This window comes from Salvelinus sp. IW2-2015, linkage group LG5, assembly GCF_002910315.2.
Source record: "Salvelinus sp. IW2-2015 linkage group LG5, ASM291031v2, whole genome shotgun sequence".
Taxonomy (NCBI): Eukaryota; Metazoa; Chordata; class Actinopteri; order Salmoniformes; family Salmonidae; genus Salvelinus; species Salvelinus sp. IW2-2015.
In genome coordinates, this window is record NC_036844.1 from 30,573,486 (window position 1) to 30,593,426 (window position 19,941).

General features: G+C 43.8%; 2 protein-coding genes across 2 annotated transcripts; both read right to left on the reverse strand.

The window, feature by feature from the left end:
• Positions 1 to 1,067: 1,067 nt before the first annotated feature.
• On the reverse strand, positions 1,068 to 9,590 carry LOC111964318 (T-cell immunoreceptor with Ig and ITIM domains). The gene is made up of 4 exons (XM_023988180.2): positions 9,400 to 9,590; positions 2,359 to 2,703; positions 2,022 to 2,122; positions 1,068 to 1,803 (listed from the first exon to the last, which is right to left on the reverse strand). Exons 1-4 carry the CDS (start codon positions 9,515 to 9,517, stop codon positions 1,576 to 1,578), a joined length of 792 nt encoding a protein of 263 aa, XP_023843948.1. The 5' UTR covers positions 9,518 to 9,590; the 3' UTR covers positions 1,068 to 1,575.
• A 480-nt stretch (positions 9,591 to 10,070) lies between these two features.
• Positions 10,071 to 19,274, reverse strand: LOC111964304 (palmitoyltransferase ZDHHC23-A-like). Its single transcript, XM_023988150.2, has 5 exons — positions 18,846 to 19,274; positions 12,997 to 13,145; positions 12,004 to 12,681; positions 11,297 to 11,464; positions 10,071 to 10,988 (listed from the first exon to the last, which is right to left on the reverse strand). The coding sequence occupies exons 2-5, from the start codon at positions 13,113 to 13,115 to the stop codon at positions 10,715 to 10,717; spliced, it is 1,239 nt and encodes a 412-aa protein (XP_023843918.1). The 5' UTR covers positions 13,116 to 13,145; positions 18,846 to 19,274; the 3' UTR covers positions 10,071 to 10,714.
• Positions 19,275 to 19,941: the final 667 nt, after the last annotated feature.

Sequence of the window (19,941 nt, forward strand, 5' to 3'; positions counted from 1 at the left end):
GTCGAGGGTGCAACAGGTCAGCACCTCAGGAGTAAATGTCAGTTGGCTTTTCATAGCTGATCATTCAGAGTATCTCTACCGCTCCTGCTGTCTCTAGAGAGTTGAAAACAGCAGGTCTGGGACAGGTAGCACGTCCGGTGAACAGGTCAGGGTTCCATAGCCACAGGCAGAACAGTTGAAACTGGAGCAGCAGCATGGCCAGGTGGACTGGGGACAGCAAAGAGTCATCAGGCCAGGTAGTCCTGAGGCATGGTCCTAGGGCTCAGGTCCTCCGAGAGAGAGAAAGAAAGAGAGAATTAGAGAGAGCATACTTAAATTCACACAGGACACTGGATAAGACAGGAGAAATACTCCAGATATAACAGACTGACCCTAGGCCCCCGACACATAAACTACTGCAGCATAACTACTGGAGGCTGAGACAGGAGGGGTCGGGAGACACTGTGGCCCCGTCCGACGATACCCCCGGACAGGGCCAAACAGGCAGGATATAACCCCACCCACTTTGCCAAAGCACAGCCCCCAAACCACTAGAGGGATATCTTCAACCACCAACTTACCATCCTGAGACAAGGCTGAGTATAGCCCAGGAAGATCCGGTGTCCTGTGTGAATTTAAGTATGCTCTCTCTAATTCTCTCTCTTTCCCTCTTTCTTTCTCTCTCTCTCTCTGAGGAGCTGAGCCCTAGGACCATGCCTTAGGACTACCTGGCCTGATGACTCCTTGCTGACCCCAGTCCACCTGGTCGAGCTGCTGCTCCAGTTTCAACTGTTCTGCCTGCGGCTATGGAACCCTGACCTGTTCATTGAACGTGCTACCTGTCCCAGACCTGCTGTTTTCAACTCTCTAGAGACAGCAGGAGCGGTAGAGATACTCTGAATGATCGGCTATGAAAAGCCAACTGACATTTACTCCTGAGGTGCTGACCTGTTGCACCCTCAACAACCACTGTGACTATTATTATTTGACCTTGTTGGTCATCTATGAACATTTGAACATCTTGGCCATGTTCTGTTATAATCTCCACCTGGCACAGCGATAAGAGGACTGGCCACCCCTCATAGCCTGGTTCCTCTCTATGTTTCTTCCTAGGTTCTGGCCTTTCTAGGGAGTTTTTCCTAGCCACCGTGCTTCTACACCTGCATTACTTGCTGTTTGGGATTTTAGGCTGGGTTGCTGTACAGCACTTTGTGACAACAGCTGATGTAAGAAGGGCTTTATAAATACATTTGATTGATTGACAGCCAAATAACCATTTTTTTCTAATAGTGTAGTGTGACTGTTTAAATTATGCTGCAGGGCCATTCTGTGCGTTTGAGAGACATTGAATTCCTTTTTATTACAAAACACAAGATATTTAGGATGCAGAGCCGGCACAATAAGACTGGTTTTACAATGATCAAATCTAACATTAAATCTTAACTTCAGAATAGGGGAGATGCTAAACTGGAAATTGTCCCAAACCAAATATTTAACTGCTTTTGTGTCAGTGAGTGTGTATACAGTATATTGTGTCTTTATGAATACATGTCTTTGTTTGTATTTTATTCTGTTTGTATGAGAGTGCAGTATTCTCTAGCTCTTCCTCAAGGCAGAGGAGGCAGTAGCTGGAATTCTGGGGAGGCGAAGCACTGTAACGTTCAAGTAATCCATTTCCCCGTTCTCCTCCTCCTCCTCACTGTTACTCCTCTGTGGTGGGGGAGCATGGGCCTGGCTTTTCTGGAGGATGGAGGGGGGTTTTTGTGGAAGTCCCCCTGGATGAACTGCCACATGAACAGGGTCCTGCACTGGTCTTCTACACCTCTGTGAATATGGGAACGTTACATTAAACACTTTGGAGAGAAATGGGGTTGTATAGCAGCTTAGCGTCACAACATGTATCAATCGCAGCCACCAAGCTACACTGCAGTTCCGATTATAGCCACCTAAGGGCATTAGAGAATTATCTCTAGCCCTCTCTCAGAACCATTGAAATAACTATGAAGTGAGAGAGGAGTTATGGGTAGATGTGTGAGTCTCACCTGACAGAGCAACAATGCTGTTATGGTCCCTCCCAGCACCAGCACTCCCAGAATCCCACTCGCAATGGACACAATCATTATGAGAGGAGATTCACTGAAGGCTGACAAAACAGGAGGGAACTAGTTAGAAATGTCTTATCTTTCCTACATCCTTGTTCAGATTATTACAATAGCTGACGTATAAGTTAGTGTGAGAAAGCAAGCACGCGCGTGGTGGCTGTGGGTGTCATCTTGGTGACTAGGTGCTTCTATGGCAGAACAACTTGGCGTAGAAGAGAAATATGTGAGGTACATGTTAGCCTGGTTTGGAGTTGGTGAAGGTGAAGGTGGGCAGTACCTGTTTGTGGGTCCTCACTCAGATACAAAAAAAGGTGACATGTCAGAGACCCAAGTGGGAAGGTTGTGAGAGAACAGCAGTACGGCCCAGCGTCATTCCTCTGTGTCCCTAGTAACGTGAATCCACGCATCGTCACAGCAGAGACACGGTCGATATAGTCCTGCTCCACGACAACTGGGTTGTTTGTGTTAGAAACCAGAATCCTACGGCCATCACACCCTCCAATCCTCCACTCAACCTGGGACACATTCCCGTCTCCAGACGGCTCACAGGACAGAGTCACAGGATGACCAATCTTTGCTGTGATGTTACCAGAAGTTCTTACCCTGCTGTCTGCAAAACAACCTGGAGGGGATGGGGGGGTCTTATTTTGGGATGATCTTACATCATCATGAAAACTTTGGCACACATTTCTAACTTTGTTCTCTATAATTATGTAAAATGAGAGATACAGTGCATTTGGAAAGTATTGCGACCCCTTCCCCTTTTGACATTTTGTTACGTTACAGACTTATTCTTAAATGGATCAAATAAAAAAAACTATCTACACACAATACCCCATAATGACAAAGTGAAAACATGTATTTAGATTTTTTTTCAAATGTATTAAATCTAAAAACAGATACCTTATGTTTCCATTGATCATCCTTTATGTTTCTACAACTTAACTGGAGTCCACCTATGGTAAATTCAATTGATGGACATGATTTGGAAAGGCACACACCTTCTATATAAGTTGACAGTGCATGTTAGAGCAAAGACCAAGCCATGAGGTTGAACGAATTGTCCGTAGAGCTCCAAGACAGAATTGTGTCAAGGCACAGATCTGGGGAAGGGTAGCAAAATTTCTGCAGCATTGAAGTTCCCCTACAACACAGTGGCCTCCATCATTCTTAAATGGAAACCTGCTCCAGAGCACTCAGGACCTCAGACTGGGGTGAATGTTCACCTTCCAACACGACAATGACCCTAAGCACACAGCTTAGTCATACTTTGGAGGCGCGCACACCACCCACCGCTTCCGAGTATATTACTCACTAATGTCCAGTCCCTAGATAACAACGTTGACGAAATCTCCAGAGAGACATCAGGGATTGTAACATACGCAAACTTGTCTCTCTCGGGATATGCTGTCAGAGTCGGTACAACCACCGAGATTCTCAGTGCATCGCGCCGACAGGAATAAACATCTCTCTGGGGATAAGAAGGGGGGGGTGTATGTTTCATGATTAACGACTCATGGTGTAATTGTAACAACATACAGGAACTCAAGCCATTTTGTTCACCTGACCTATAATTCCTCACAATCAAATGCCGACTGTATTATCTCCCAAGAGAATTCTCTTCGGTTATTGTCACAGCCGTGTATATCCACCCTCAAGCCGATACCACAACGGCCCTCATGTAACTTCACTGGACTTTATGCAAACTGGAAACCATATATCCTGAGGCTGCATTTATTTTAGCTGGGAATTTAAAAAAAGCAAATTTGAGAAAAAGCCTATCTATATTCTATCAGCATATATTGCTTTATCCTATGAATACTGCTCCCCTTACCCAAACAAATGTAGTCTACAGTATATTAAAGGCCTGGCATAAAATATTATGCATTTTATAAATTTCAGATTTAATTTAAATCATAGATATGTTGCCATCTCTTGTACCCCCTTTTGTACCCCACACACACTCAAATGATTGGCATCTTACCATTCAAACAATGAATCCTGATCTAGGATAACTTTTCAAAGCACTCGCACTGGAAAAAACACTGGACGATTGATACTATAACTTCCACGATGCATACAAGGCCCTTTCCACCCTCATTTCGGCAAATCTGACCACAACTCCATTTTGCTCCTCCCTTTCTATAGGCAGAAACTCAAACAGGAAGTACCCGTGCTAAGGACTATTCAAAGCTGGTCTGACCAATCGGAATCCACGTTTCAAGATCATTTTGATCACCAGGACTGGGATATGTTCCAGGTAGCCTCAGAGAATAATATTGATGGACACGCTGATTCGGTGATTGAGTTTATAAGGAGGTGTATAGGAGATTTTGTACCCACTGTGACTATTAAAACCTACCCTAACTAGAAACCGTGGATAAATAGCAGTATTCGCGCAAAACTGAAAGCACGTACCACTGTTTTTAACCATGTAGACTGGGAATATGGCAGAATACAAACAGAGTAGTCATTCCCTCCGCAAGGCAATCAGACAAGCAAAATGTCAGTATAGAGACAAAGTGGAGTCGCAATTCAACGGCTCAGACACAAGATGTATGTGGCAGGGTCTACAGACAATCACGGACTACAAAAGGAAAACCAGCCATGTCACGGACACTGACGTCTTGCTTCCAAACAAACTAAACACCTTCTTTGCCCACTTTGAGGATAATACAGTGCCATCAACACGGCCCGCTACCAAGGACTGTGGGCTCTCCTTCTCCGTGTCCAACGTAAGTAAGACATTTAAACGTGTTAAACCTCGCAAGGCTGCCGGCCCAGATGGCATCCCAAGCCGCGTCCTCAGAGCATACTCAGACCAGCTGGCTGTTGTGTTTACAGACATATTCAATCTATCCCTATCCCAGTCTGCTGTCCCCACATGCTTCAAGATGGCCACCATTGTTCCTGTACCCAAGAATGCAAAGGTAACTGAACTAACTGACTATTGCCCCGTAGCACTCACTTCTGTCATCATGAAGTGCTTTGAGAGACTAGTCAAGGATCATATCACCTCCACCTTTCCTGTCACCCTAGACTCGCTTCAAATTGCTTACCGCCCCAATAGGTCTACAGACGTTGCAATCGCCATCATACTGCACACTGCCCTATCCCATCTGGACAAGAGGAATACTTATGTAAGAATGCTGTTCATTAACTATAGCTCAGCATTCAACACCATAGTACACTCCAAGCTTATCATTAAGGTTCTGCACTTCCTGACGGGCTGCCCCCAGGTGGGGAAGGTAGGAAACAACATCTCCACTTCGCTGATACTCAACATTGGGGCCCCACAAGGATGCGTGTTCAGCCCCCTCCTGTACTCCCTGTTCACCCATGACTGCGTMGCCATGKWSYRRMWKRRMSKYYMWKYYRSWMCATGGCKACGCAGTCATGGGTGAACAGGGAGTACAGGAGGGGGCTGAACACGCATCCTTGTGGGGCCCCAATGTTGAGTATCAGCGAAGTGGAGATGTTGTTTCCTACCTTCCCCACCTACCTTCCCTCCAATTCAATCATCAAGTTTGCAGACGACACAACAGTACTAGGCTTGATTATCAACAACGAGACAGCCTACAGGGAGGAGGTGAGGGCACTCGGAATGTGGTGTCAGGAAAATAACCTCCCACTCAACTTCAACAAAACAAAGGAGATGATTGTGGACTTAAGGAAACAGCAGAGGGAGCACCCCCGTATCCACATCGATGGGCAAAGAGTGGAGAAAGTGGAAAGTTTTAAGTTCGTACATATCACTGACAAACTGAAATGGTCCACCCACACAGACAGTGTGGTGAAGAAAGCGCAACAGCAACTCTTCAACCTCAGAAAGCTGAAAAAATGTGGCTTGTCACCTAAAACACTCACAAACTTTTACAGATGCACAATTGAGAGCATCCTGTTGGAAATCCTGTCGGGCTGCACTGCCCACAACCGCAGGGCTCTCCAGAGGGTGATGCGGTCTGCACAACGCATCCCCGGGGGCAAACTACCTGCTCTCCAGGACACCTACAGCACCCAATGTCACTGGAAGGCTAAAAAGATCAAGGACAACAACCAACCGAGCCACTGCCTGTTCACCCAGCTACCATCCAGAAGGTGAGATCAGTACAGCTGCATCAAAGCTGGGACCTAGAGACTGAAAATCAGCTTCTACAGTTGATGTCGGAAGTTTACATACACCTTAGCCAAATACATTTAAACTCAGTTTTTCACAATTCCTGACATTTAATCCTTGTAAAAATGCCCTGTCTTAGGTCAGTTAGGATCACCACTTTATTTTAAGAATGTGAAATGTCAGAATAATAGTAGAGAGAATGATTTATTTAAACTTTTATTTCTTTCATCACATTCCCAGTGGGTCAGCAATTTACATACACTCAATTAGTATTTGTTAGCATTGCCTATAAATTGTTTAACTTGGGTCAAACGTTTCGGGTAGCCTTCCACAAGCTTTCCCACAATAAATTGGGTGAATTTTGGCCCATTCCTCCTGACAGAGCTGGTGTAACTGAGTCAGGTTTTTAGGCCTCCTTGCTCACACACACTTTTTCAGTTCTGCCCACAAATGTTCTATGGGATTCAGGTCAGGGCTTTGTGATGGCCACTCCAATATCTTCCTCATGATTCCATCTATTTTGTGAAGTGCACCAGTCCCTCCTGCAGCAAAGCACCCACACAACATGATGCTTCCACCCCCATGCTTCACGGTTGGGATGGTGTTCTTCAGCTTGCAAGCACCCCCATTTTTCCATCAAACATAACGATGGTCATTATGGCCAAACAGTTCTATTTTTGTTTCATCAGACCAGAGACTGTGGTCTGTTTCATCATCATTTTTTAATGGCGGTTTTCGAGCAGTGGCTTCTTCCTTGCTGAGCGGCCTTTCAGGTTATGTCGATATAGGACTCGTTTTACTGTGGATATAGATACTTTTGTACCTGTTTCCTCCAGCATCTTCACAAGGTCCTTTGCTGTTGTTCTGGGACTGATTTGCACTTCAGGAGACAGAACACGTCTCCTTCCTGAGTGGTATGACAGCTGCGTGGTCCATTGTGTTTATACTTGCGTACTATTGTTTGTACAGATGAACGTGGTACCTTCAGGCGTTTGGAAATTCATCCCAAGGATGCTACATTTTAGGCATGCTACATTTAGTTTTAATCCTGTATTGAACACAGATCATCCCGTCTTCAATTTTATCGATTATTAACGTTAAAAAATACCTAAAGTTATATTACAAAAGTAGTTTGACATTTTTGGCAAAGTTTACAGGTAACCTTTGAGATATTTTGTCCTCACGTTTGAGCAGGTTGGAACCTGTGTTTTTCTGGATCAAATAAATGCACATTTTGGATATATCGATGGAATTAATCGAACAAAAGGACCATTTGTGATGTTTATGGGACATATTGGAGTGCCAACAACAGAAGCTCGTCAAAGGTAAGACATGAATTATATTTTTATTTCTGCGTTTTGTGTCGCGCCTGCAGGAAATATGCTTCTCTCTCTTTGTTTACTATTGTGCTATACTCAGATAATAGCATCGTATGCTTTCGCCGAAAAGCCTATTTGAATTCTGACATGTTGGCTGGATTCACAACCAGTGTAGCTTTAATTTGGTATCTTTCATGTGTGATTTAATGAAAGTTTGATTTTATAGTAATTTTCATAGTAATTAATATTAATTTGGCGCTCTGCATTTTCTCAGGCTTTTTGCCAAGTGATACAGTAGCGTCTTGCCTAAACTCAGATTTTTGGATATAAATATGAACTTTACCAAACAAAAAATACATGTATTGTGTAACATGAAGTCCTATGAGTGTCATCTGATGAAGATTATTAAAGGTTACTGATTAATTTGATCTCTATTTCTATTATTTGTTACTGCTCTCTTTAGCTGGAAAAATGTCTGTCTTTTTCTGTGACTTGGCTCATACCTAACATAATCGTTTGGTGTGCTTTCTTCGTAAAACCTTTTTGAAATCGGACACTTTGGCTGGATTTACAACAAGTGTAGCTTTAAAATGGTGTAAAATACTTGTATGCTTGAGGTATTTAAATTATGGGATTTCTGTTGTTTTGAATTTGGCGCCCTGCAGTTTCACTGGCTGTTGACGAGGTGGGACGCTACCGTCCCACATACCCTAGAGAGGTTAACAAGAAATTTGTGGAGTGGTTGAAAAATGAGTTTTAATGACTCCAACCTAAGTGTATGTCAACTTCCGACTTCAACTGTATATACTGTATTCTATACTATCTATTGCATCTTAGTCTATGCCGCTCTGACATTGCTCATCCATATGTTTATATTCATATATTCTTATTCCATTCCTTTACTTAGATTTGTGTGTATTAGGTATTTGTTGTGGAATTGTTAGATATTACTTGTTAGATATTGCTGCACTGTCGGAACTAGAAGCACAAGCATTTCGCTACACTCGCAATAACATCTGCTAACCATGTGTATGTGACCAATAAAATTTGATTTGAAGATAACGCAGGAGTGGCTTTGGGAGAAGTCTCTGAATGTCCCAGCCAGAGCCCGGACTTGAACACGATCTAACATCTCTGGAGAGACATGAAAATAGCTGTGCAGCAACGCTCCCCATCCAACCTGACAGAGCTTGAGAGGATCTGCAGAGAAGAATGGGAGAAACTCCCCAAATACAGGTGTGCCAAGCTTGTCGTGGCATACCCAAGAAGACTTGAGGCTGTAATCAATGCCACAGATGCTTCAACAAAGTACTGAGTAAAGGGTCTGATTACTTATGTAAATGTGATATTTCCGTTTTTTTATAATACATTTTCTAACATTTCTAAAAAAACTGTTTTAGCGTTGTCATTATGGGGTATTGTATGTAGATTGATGAGGATTAATAAACATGTATTTAATCTGTTTTAGAATAAGGCCGTAACGTAACAAAATGTGGAAAAAATGAAGGGATCTGAATGCTGTACATTTTTTGTTAAAGTAGAGTATTGAATTTGTCCTGTCATTTCAGCTCTAGTCGACAATAGTTTGTTCCTAATTGCTGTACATGTTTGTACTATGCAGTGACCCTGTTGATAATCAGTTGTGATCTTCCACAGTCTTAGTTGCGTGGTATTCATGATTAATTTACAACAAGTCCTCTTCTATTCTTTATAGAATTATCACCAATACTAATTAGCTCAGAAATGTAGGCATATTCGTACACAGAGAGAACCAGTCAGAATAGATTTGTCAGGACCTATACTCTATACCTTATCAGAACAAAATGTCTAATAACACATTTATTAACACAGTCTCTCTCCAGTGGGAACGTGGGTCTCTTACCAGAACAGAGGAGCAGGAGGACCAGTGGTGCTGAGGACCAGTAGTGGACAAGCAGACACTCTTTAGTACTGACACTCATGATGGGAAATACAGCAATGTTGGGGGGGATGGAGAACATCTCTGAGCTTTATGAAATGACAGGAAATGACAGATTCAACGCCAGAGAGTGAGAAGGGTCCAACAAGAAACACAGATGGCACACCAAGAAATACAATCAGTGTGTGTGTGTGTGTGTGTGTGTGTGTGTGTGGTGATGTGTGTGTTGTGTGTGTGTGTGTGTGTGTGTGTGTGTGTGTGTGTGTGTGTGTGTGTGTGTGTGTGTGTGTGTGTGTGTGTGTGTGTGTGTGTGTGTGTGTGTGTGTGTGTGTGTATCAGTCTGTTTGTGTGTGTGTGAGCGAGTGAGTAAGAGAGAGAGCATGTGCATATCTTCACAGCGACACTTTGAATCCAAGTTGAGGTGGATTTTAAACAGTTAAAATATTGAAAATACTGTGTACACTTACTAACGAACTAGTGACAGTTCTACACAGACTCTCATTATGTAGGTTTGTTGCCGTGATGACACAGATAAGGCCTACTGAGCTTCTAGCCACTTCCTTTGAACAAAGCAGCCCTGGTCGACTGTTTTTTATGTCCCACTAATCCACATTGTCTCCCACTCTTAGCCGTTAGATAAGATATGCTTTATTCACATAACAAACAAACAAGATACAAAGGAAGATGAGTCTTAGTCTAATACAAGTAAAAGGATAGTTGAAATATAAGTAATGTACTGTATATTAAAACTTAACAATAATAGCACTTCAACTACAAAGAGTGCGTGGGTGAGAGGATGTGTGTCATGTCTGGCAGAACATGTACATCTTTCCTCCCTTTGAAGTAATCTTATTGTCAGGTGCATTCTGTCAATAAGTAGTCTACAGTTTCTTAAACATGTTCTCTAACTCATGTATTTCTATTAATCTATTGCTATTTAGTCTACCATGGTTACAAATCTTTACATCATTTTGGAAAAGATAGAGACAGCAAAATCAAACAGATATTTGTAAGAGGTTAAAACTTATCCTATTAGTTAGAGAAACCCTTTATATATTTACTACTAATATTAAGAGTGTCAGATCCATGACAACTTGGAGGATCATGGTTATTTTCTCTACCTGGCGTGTTTGGAATGTAGAGGTATATAACAATAAAAAATGAACACCTCTGAGTTGCAATACCTAGAGATCCAGAGCAGCTCACAGTCCCTAAAGCCACACAGTTGAAACCCAGCAATGTTGACCTGCTTAGGCAGTGGCATGGTGTTAAGCCAAGGCTAAACCAAGTCAGTGAGGACGGAGGATGGTCTATCGACAGGCTCTCCCATTGCCAGGAATTCAGCCCAGTTCTGGCAGAAGCCACGTGAGTAGACCCCTGTGTCGTCAACAAGGCTACACGGACGACTCTGGCCATTTTTCCTCCGCAGTGCAAGTTGTGCCTCCCGTTCTGTCACATTGTAGCTGATATTGATAAGTTGCAGCACCAGCAGGTTTAGCAGGCCTGCTGTGACAATACTGCTGTACCAGGCACAGGTGAAGCACAGGGCTGAGCTGGAAAAACATCAGCATGAGCAGAGTTACACTTAGAAATCAGCATAACCTTTTATCTTTCAGTTCTATTTCAGTTGGTTTTAGTTACCTGATTCTTTAAGTAAATCTTCTTGTACTTATTTAAATAACTCAAAACATTTGGTAACTACCTGGTGCCAAATAGCAGGCAATTTAGTGGTGCTTGTTTCAAAGAATCCTAAATACACCAAAAGTTATTATTAGGTAATTACTATGTAATTACAATTGTCATTGTGTAATACATTTTAATGTGTGTACATTTTAAGCAAATACCAGGTACCGTAGTGTACCTGTACTGACTGTAGACACCAGGGCAGTAGAGTAGGGCGGTAAGCAGGTTCTGTTGGGGACACACACTGCGCAGCACCAGACTGACCCCATACAGAGAGGTCAACAGAAAGAGGAGCAGGGTCAGCAGGAAGCTGCGATGATTAGCCTGGCCCACACAGCTGTTAATCCTGCCTCAGCAGTGATGCACAAGACAACAGAGACACAGACACACAAAGACACCCTCAGTTCAAATGACAGACTTCTGCTGTGTTTGCATGTGAGAGTACAATTAGCATGAATGTGAGAGAATGTAACTATGTGCTCTAAATGTGTCTGGTTGTGTTGGTACATCTATCTAAATGCCATAGATAACAGATTGTCCTGGTTTGAGGTCGCCTCACCCTGCTGAAGGGTGAACCCCTGTGGGCCCTACACATGTCTGTACAGCCTGGTCTGCTTTGGTGACGTCTTCTTGGCCTGACAGTACGACACTTAGTGAGATCATGATTTTGTGTTGAAGAGAAGTGTTGAGCGAATATAATTGTGGGGGTTCTGAGAGATTAAAATATTGCATGTGTATATAGCAGGGAAGTAGAGTCAGACGTGATTACGCTGTGGTTAGCTGAGTGTTGCAGAAAGGTATTTCTGTCATCCTGTTGTTGAACAAATAATGGTGTACTAAATGACTGATCCTCCACAACAGACAAAGGTGTTTAATGAAACTCACCAGATACAGTGGTGGTCCAGGCGCTGGACACAGCCTCCACAGATCCGGCAATGTCCCGCCCGAGGGGGACGCACCACTTTGCACAGAGGACACCTGCCCCCCTTCACTGTCAGCGACTGTGTCTGCTGTTCCACTGGTCTGGCTGGAGGGGCTGGCAACACTGACTGGTCCACTCCATTCTGAGAGGCAGAGTTTTTGTCAGACAGTTGGTAATGATTGGTGCTGGTGCTGTGCGTGTCAGCCAGGGAAGGCTGCACGAAGCCTGGCCCCCTCTTTGTGCGCACGAGAGAGATAAGAGTAAGAACCACACCCGTTGTCACGGTCACCAGCTGCAGGTGACTTACGTCCCCACGAGGTAGGATCTCTGTGATGAAGAGGAAGTACATGTAGGCTAGGGAGAAGAGCGCTAGGCTGAGGAAGAAGAGGGTGCGGCCCTTCTTCCGGTGTGTGGCGTAGTAGTACCACAGCACCAGGCCAGGCAGGGCTGTCAGAATGACCAGGCCCAGCAGGAAGTGCAGGGCTGCCAGCCGCAGTAGCATGGGAAGCAGCACTAAAGCTGGGACCATGGAGATCTCCACCCGCCTGTCCCCTGATAACAGTCTCAACCTCAGCCGGTCCATCACTGCACCAAACACAGGCAACGCACAGTCAGGTTTCTGAGGCTCACCCTTCAGCCACCTGGAAAATACATGAGTGCAGGGATGACAGAGAGGAAACACAGAGAGGGCAGGGGGTTAGACCAAGAGCTTGACTTGGGTAGGAGCTCACCGGAGCGGAATACTGGCACCTCAAATGTTCTACTGCAAGAGCTCCTGTTCCTTTTATAGAATATTAGCTCAAAAGTATTGTGGAGATCATGAACGTAAATATAAACAGTACCAGCACCCAAAATGAGTACTGGCAAATATTTCAGTCCAAGTCAAGCACTGGTAAGACGTGAACTTGGACTGCTGAGTCCTGCCATGATCCTCCTTCCCATTCCACCCACCTCACCTGCTGCAAGCTTCATCCAGATCATCACAGTCACAGCAGCATCCATGTGGGTCCAAATCACATTCAAAACAGCACATGGCATCATCTGGCTCTGGAGGCTTAAACTTCTCCCATTTCATTCTGGCTATTCACAGATCCACTTGAAGGTCCTGTGCAAAAGAACAGCAACAATAGAGAGACACAGTCAAACCACATTATAACTATACTTAACAAACATATAAACACAACATGTAAAGTGTTGTCCCATGTTTTATGAGCTGAAATAAAAGATCACAGATTTTTTCCATATGTACAAAAAAGCATATTTCTCTCAATTGATGTGCACAAATGTGTTTACATCCCTGTTAATGAACATTTCTCCTTTCCCAAGATAATCCATTCACCTGACAGGTGTGGCATATCAAGAACCTGATTAAATAGCATGATCATTTCACAGCTGCACCTTGTGCTGGGGACAATAAAAGGCCACTCTAAAATGTGAAGTTTTGTCACACAACAAAATGCCACAGAGGTCTCAAGGTTTGAGGGCGCGTGCAATTGGCATGCTGACTGCAGAAATGTCCACCAGAGATGTTGCCTGAGAATTTAATGTTAATTCCTCTAACATAAACTGCCTCCAACATAATTTTAGAGAATTTGGCAGTACGTCCAACTGGCCTCACAACCGCAGACCACGCATAACCACACCAGCCCGGGACCACCACATCCCGCTTCATCACCTGCGGGATCGTCTGAGACCAGCCATCCAACAGCTGATGAAACTAATGAGTATTTCTGTCTGTAATAAAGCCTTTTGTGGGGAAAAAACCCAATTCTGATTGGCTGGGCCTGGCTCCCCAGTGGGTGGGCCTATGCCCAGTCATGTGAAATCCATAGATTAGGGTCTATTGAATTTATTTCAATTGACTGATTTCCTTATATGAACTGTAACTCAGTAAAATCATTGAAATTGGTGCATGTTGCATTTATATTTTTGTTCAGTATATACATTATTTGTTATTTCGGTGTGGTAAGGATATGGAGAGTAGTCTTCAGTCTTCATTCAGTGAAGTGCTTCAGTAATATGGACTGTGTTGGAAATCTTATTCCATCACTGAGGTAATGGTTACCAGTGACTCGTTCTATAAAAAAGTGGTCAGATGAAGCAGATGCTAAACTACAGGACTGTTTTGCTATCACAGACTGGAACATGTTCCAGGATTCTTCCGATGACATTGAGGAGTACACCACATCAGTCACTGGCTTTATCAATAAGTGCATCGAGGACGTCGTCCTCACAGTGACTGTACGTACATACCCCAACCAGAAGCCATGGATTACAGGCAACATTCACACTGAGCTAAAGGGTAGAGCTGCCGCATTCAAGGTGCGGGACTCTAACCCGGAAGCTTACAAGAAATCCTGCTATGCCCTGTGACGAACCATCAAACAGGCAAATACAGGGCCAAGATTGAATCATACTACACCGGCTCTGACGCTCATCTTATGTGGCAGGGCTTGCAAACTATTACAGACTAAAAAGGGAAGCACAGCTGTGAGCTGCCCAGTGACACAAGCCTACCAGACGAGCTAAATCACTTCTATGCTCGCTTCGAGGCAAGCAACACTGAAACATGCATGAGAGCATCAACTGCTCCGGACGACTGTGTGATCACTCTCTCCGTAGCCGACGTGAGTAAGACCTTTAAACAGGTCAACATACACAAGGCTGCGGGGCCAGACGGATTACCAGGGCGTGTGCTCCGGGCATGTGCTGCCCAACTGGCAGGTGTCTTCACTGACATTTTCAACATGTCCCTGATTGAGTCTGTAATACCAACATGTTTCAAGCAGACCACCATAGTCACTGTGCCCAAGAACACAAAGGCAACCTGCCTAAATAACTACTGACCCGTAACACTCACGTCCGTAGCCATGAAGTGCTTTGAAAGGTTGGTAATGGCTCACATCAACACCATTATCCAGAAACCCTAGACCCACTCCAATTTGCATACCGCCCAAACAGATCCACAGACTATGCAATCTCTATTGCACTCCACACTGCCCTTTCCCACCTGGACAAAAGGAACACTTATGTGAGAATGCTATTCATTGACTACAGCTCAGCGTTCAACACCATAGTACCCTCAAAGCTCATCACTAAGCTAAGGATCCTGGGACTTAACACCTCCCTCTGCAACTGGATCCTGGACTTCCTCATGGGCCGCCCCCAGGTGGTGAGGGTAGGTAGCAACACATCTGCCACGCTGATCCTCAACACTGGAGCTCCCCGGGGGTGCGTACTCAGTCCCCTCCTGTACTCCCTGTTCATCCACGACTGCATGGCCGGGCACGACTCCAACACCATCATTAAGTTTGCAGACGACACAACAGTGGTAGGCCTGATCACCGACAACGACGAGACAGCCTATAGGGAGGAGGTCAGAGACCTGGCCGGGTGGTGGCAGAATAACAACCTATCCCTCAACGTAACCAAGACTAAGGAGATGATTGTGGACTACAGGAAAAGGAGGACCGAGCACGTCCTCATTCTCACCGACGGGGCTGTAGTGTAGCAGGTTGAGAGCTTCAAGTTCCTTGGTGTCCACATCAACAACAAACTAGAATGGTCCAAACACACCAAGACAGTTGTGAAGAGGGCACGACAAAGCCTATTCCCCCTCAGGAAACTAAAAAGATTTGGCATGGGTCCTGAGATCCTCAAAATGTTCTACAGCTGCAACATCGAGAGCATCCTGACTGGTTGCATCACTGCCTGGTACGACAATTGCTCGGCCTCTGACCGCAAGGCACTACAGAGGGTAGTGCGTACGGCCCAGTACATCACTGGGGCTAAGCTGCCTGCCATCCAGTACATCTACACCAGGCGGTGTCAGAGGAAGGCCCTAAAAATTGTCAAAGACCCCAGCCACCCCAGTCATAGACTGTTCTCTCTACTACCGCATGGCAAGTACCGGAGTGCCAAGTCTAGGACAAAAAGGCTTCTCAACAGTTTTTACCCCCAAGCCATAAGACTCCTGAACAGGTAATCAAATGGCTACCCGGACTATTTGCATTGTGTGCCCCCCCCCAACCCCTTTTTTTACACTGCTGCTACTCTCTGTTTATCATATATGCATAGTCACTTTAACTATACATTCATGTACATACTACCTCAATTGGGCCGACCAACCAGTGCTCCCGCACATTGGCTAACCGGGCTATCTACATTGTGTCCCGCCACCCACCGCCCGCCAACCCCTCTTTTACGTTACTGCTACTCTCTGTTCATCATATATGCATAGTCACTTTAACCATATCTACATGTACATACTACCTCAATCAGCCTGACTAACCGGTGTCTGTATGTAGCCTCGCTACTTTTATAGCCTCGCTACTGTATATAGCCCTTACTGTTGTTTTATTTCTTTACTTACCTATTGTTCACCTAATACCTTTTTTGCACTATTGGTTAGAGCATGTAAGTAAGCATTTCACTGTAAGGTCTACACCTGTTGTACTCGGCGCACGTGACAAATAAACTTTGATTTGATTTGAACATCTTAAACTTGCATGGTAATGTCACCTCTGTCAAGGCCTGAAGTCAACTTTCGCCTCCTACAGTGCATTCGGAAAGTATTCAGACCCCTTGACCCCTTGAATTTTGTTACGTTACAGCCTTATTCTAAAATCGATTAAATTGTTTTTTCTCCTCATCACTCTAGACACAATACCCCATAATTACAAAGCAAAAAAAGGTTTTTTAGACATTTTAGAAAATGTATCATAAAAAAAACTTCAATATAAAATTTCCATAAGTATTCAGACCCTTTACTCAGTACTTTGTTGAAGCACATTGGCAGCAATTACAGCCTCAAGCCTTCTTGGGTATGATACTACAAGCTTGGCAGATCTGTATTTGGGGAGTTTCTCCCATTCTTCTCTGCAGATTCTCTCAACCTCTGTCAGGTTGGATGGGGAGTGTCGCTGCACAGCTATTTTCAGGTCTCTCCAGAGATGTTCGATCGGGTTCATGTCCGGGCCCTGGCTGGGCCACTCAAGGACATTCAGAGCCTTGTCCCAAAGCCACTCCTGCATTGTCATGGCTGCGTGCTTAGGGTTGTTGTCCTGTTGGAAAGTGAACCTTCGCCACAGTCTGAGGTCATGATTGGCGGAGTGCTGCAGAGAAGGTTTTCCCATTTTCACAGAGGAACTCTGGAGCTCTGTCAGAGTGACCATCGGGTTCTTGGTCACTTCCCTGAACTTCTCCACCGATTGCTCAGTCTTGGTGGTTCCAAACTTCTTCCATTTAAGAGTGATGGAGGCCACTGTGTTGTTAGGGACCTTCAATGCTGCAGAAATTGTTTGGGACCCTTCCGAAGATCTGTGCCTCAATACAATCCTGTCTCTGAGCTCTTACGGACAATTCTATCAACCTCATGGCTTGGTTTTTGCTCTGACATGCACTGTCAACTGTGGGACCTTATATAGACAGGTGTGTGCCTTTCCAAATCATGTCCAATCGATTGAATTTACCACAGATGGACTCCAATCAGGTTGTAGAAACATCTCAAGGATGATCAATGGAAACAGGATGCACCTGAGCTCAATTTCGAGTCTCATAGCAAAGGGTCTGAAACTTATGTAAATAAGGTATTTCTGTTTTTTATTTGTAATACATGTGCAAAAATTTCTCAACCTGTTTTCACTTTGTCATTATGGGGTATTGTGTGTAGATTGATAAGGGATACTTAAAAAAAATAAGTCTGTAACTTAACAAAATGTGGAAAACGTGAAGGGGTCTGAATACTTCCCGAATTAACTGCATACGAAAAGCTAGCTTGCTGCTCTAGCGGTATGTACGGTTGGAGCATCACCTTTCTCAAATCCGGCCCTCAAGGTGTGCAGGACTGATTCAAGGACTGACTGGCGCCCCAGATGAGGGGTATATCTGGGTGCCAATAATCAATCAATTAACTAGCAGGGAGAGAAAGACCTTGAAAATATTATTTGACACTGAGTACTCTCTTAGATGGTCTACTTCATGGATATAATTTAAGAATCTCTTTGTCTTGACCCCCCACAGACAGTTCTTCATCATAATGAAAACATCAAGGTTAAGTTGTCTGAAAGGTTTCCACTACTTGCGCTCAAATCGATTACAAGTGCACGCGCACACACACATTTTACTAGTCTTACCAACTAGGAATACTATACCATCATCTGCCTCATGAAGTGACATGGGGAGTCAATTAATGGAATCAATTAAAATAGCTTTTGATTTTAACAAGTTTTACAATAAAATGACTTTCCTCTAATATGTCGCTTTTAGAAACAAGGCCGTCATTTCCTTAGGGAAGACCTATCTGGGCCAACTAAACCCCGGTCCCCAAGCACGCCAGTCGTACAGTGAGATAGAATGTACGTTGTTGGAGTGACTGCCAGTGTTGGCTTTGTCTTCTGGCATTCTACTTCAAATATAGCCCAGCTCTTCGATAGTGAGTGAATTTAAGTAAAAAATGCAGAGGCAGTCTAAATATTGACTTCAATATTTTCTTCTCATTAAATTAACTTGAAATAACTGTAGGATATAGTCACAGTTTAAAGGGAAAGGTTGAACAAACAATGCAAATGTATTAAACAATTATTAAGTAAATATGTTTCATGTTTCAATCCAATATTCTAAATGAATGGGATATCGCATAGCAATAAACAAGGTAGTCAATATTTTGACCACTTCTGCAGTTTAAACTTGTTCCCAGAGAATTACATCTCATAACGCCTATGATTGCTTCAGTAGCCTGCATTGTGTAAAATTGTGTGCATCTAGCTTACCTTTGAGAGAAAAAAAGTGCATAGCCTACATTTACCTGGGCCGAAGATTTATTCGGTGAAAGCACCTTTTCCTCGAAGACTAGGCTAAAGACCCTTTGTTTTAGGAACATCAATCATTTTTATTTATTTATCTTATGTTTTTGCTGAAATATATGTCTGATTTTCCACGTCAAACCAAATATCCGTTTCAATCTGTTTTAGTTTATGGTCGGTTAACACGTCTACACTAGAAAAACTTCAGTCCGAATTTACGTGGCCGCGAATTCCAGGTGGTACCGGGGTATCCAACAAGCTTTGATAGGTGTGATATCCGTTTCAGTCAAAAACTTTGTATAGTGTAATATCCTGTAATCCAGACGTTTTTTTTGGCGGGGAGAGCTTGATTAGGTTTTATTCCTCCTCATGGGAAAGCAACATGTCGGTCATTGTAGAGGAGCAGACTTGATGAGAGGAGATAGCCAGATTGGCTTGGGTGACAGTGTTGAAAAAGGTAATTGGCATGCTTTCCAGTGGCAGCGATAGCGTGTGGCAGCGTATGGAGGTGGTATGCATGCCGCGTATTCTCAGACAGAAAGTGTCACCACTGCGCCTGACTACTTTGGAAGGGGCAACACAATTTAAATAGCTCAAATGGTCTATTGCGATACATCATGGGAGGATGGTATACTTGTAAATGTGCTGATGTAAACAGTAGGCTAAAGCTTTGTTGGACATTAACAAAATGTATTTGTCTGACATGATATCCCGACCTCCACTCAGTGCTGTGAATGGCTGAGGCTGATGGTCCTTGCAAAGTCAATGTTCTGCACCTGAGACATTGCATAGTTGATCATTTTTCAACATCTCTATAGAAATACATGATATTAGACTATACTGAAATTGCCTTAAATGCCACGATAAGCACAGATGCATAGACCTCACCCCTGATATTACCATCACCCTGCTCTAATGTGTTATAGGTCAATCACCCTTCTCCAGCCAGTTGTTCCCTTCAATAGCCTTTAAAATTAGTCTGATACCATTTTGTTATCACGGCTGCCGAATTGTTGGCTTGGAAAACTTTAGGTAACTTTAGCCTGGTGTTGCTGCTGCTACATGGACAGTATGTCATGGGTGTCCCTTTCCATGAAT

Coding starts and splice junctions, on each gene's coding strand:
- LOC111964318 (XM_023988180.2), bottom strand. CDS start 9,517: ATGTTCTCCATCCCCCCCAACATTGCTGTATTTCCCATCATGAGTGTC. Junction 2,123..2,358: donor GAGTGAGGACCCACAAACAG/GTACTGCCCACC, acceptor CTGTTTTGTCAG/CCTTCAGTGAATCTCCTCTC. Junction 1,804..2,021: donor CAGCATTGTTGCTCTGTCAG/GTGAGACTCACA, acceptor CCATATTCACAG/AGGTGTAGAAGACCAGTGCA.
- LOC111964304 (XM_023988150.2), bottom strand. CDS start 13,115: ATGAAATGGGAGAAGTTTAAGCCTCCAGAGCCAGATGATGCCATGTGC. Junction 11,465..12,003: donor CTGGACCACCACTGTATCTG/GTGAGTTTCATT, acceptor CTGCTGAGGCAG/GATTAACAGCTGTGTGGGCC. Junction 10,989..11,296: donor GGTGTCTACAGTCAGTACAG/GTACACTACGGT, acceptor ATGTTTTTCCAG/CTCAGCCCTGTGCTTCACCT.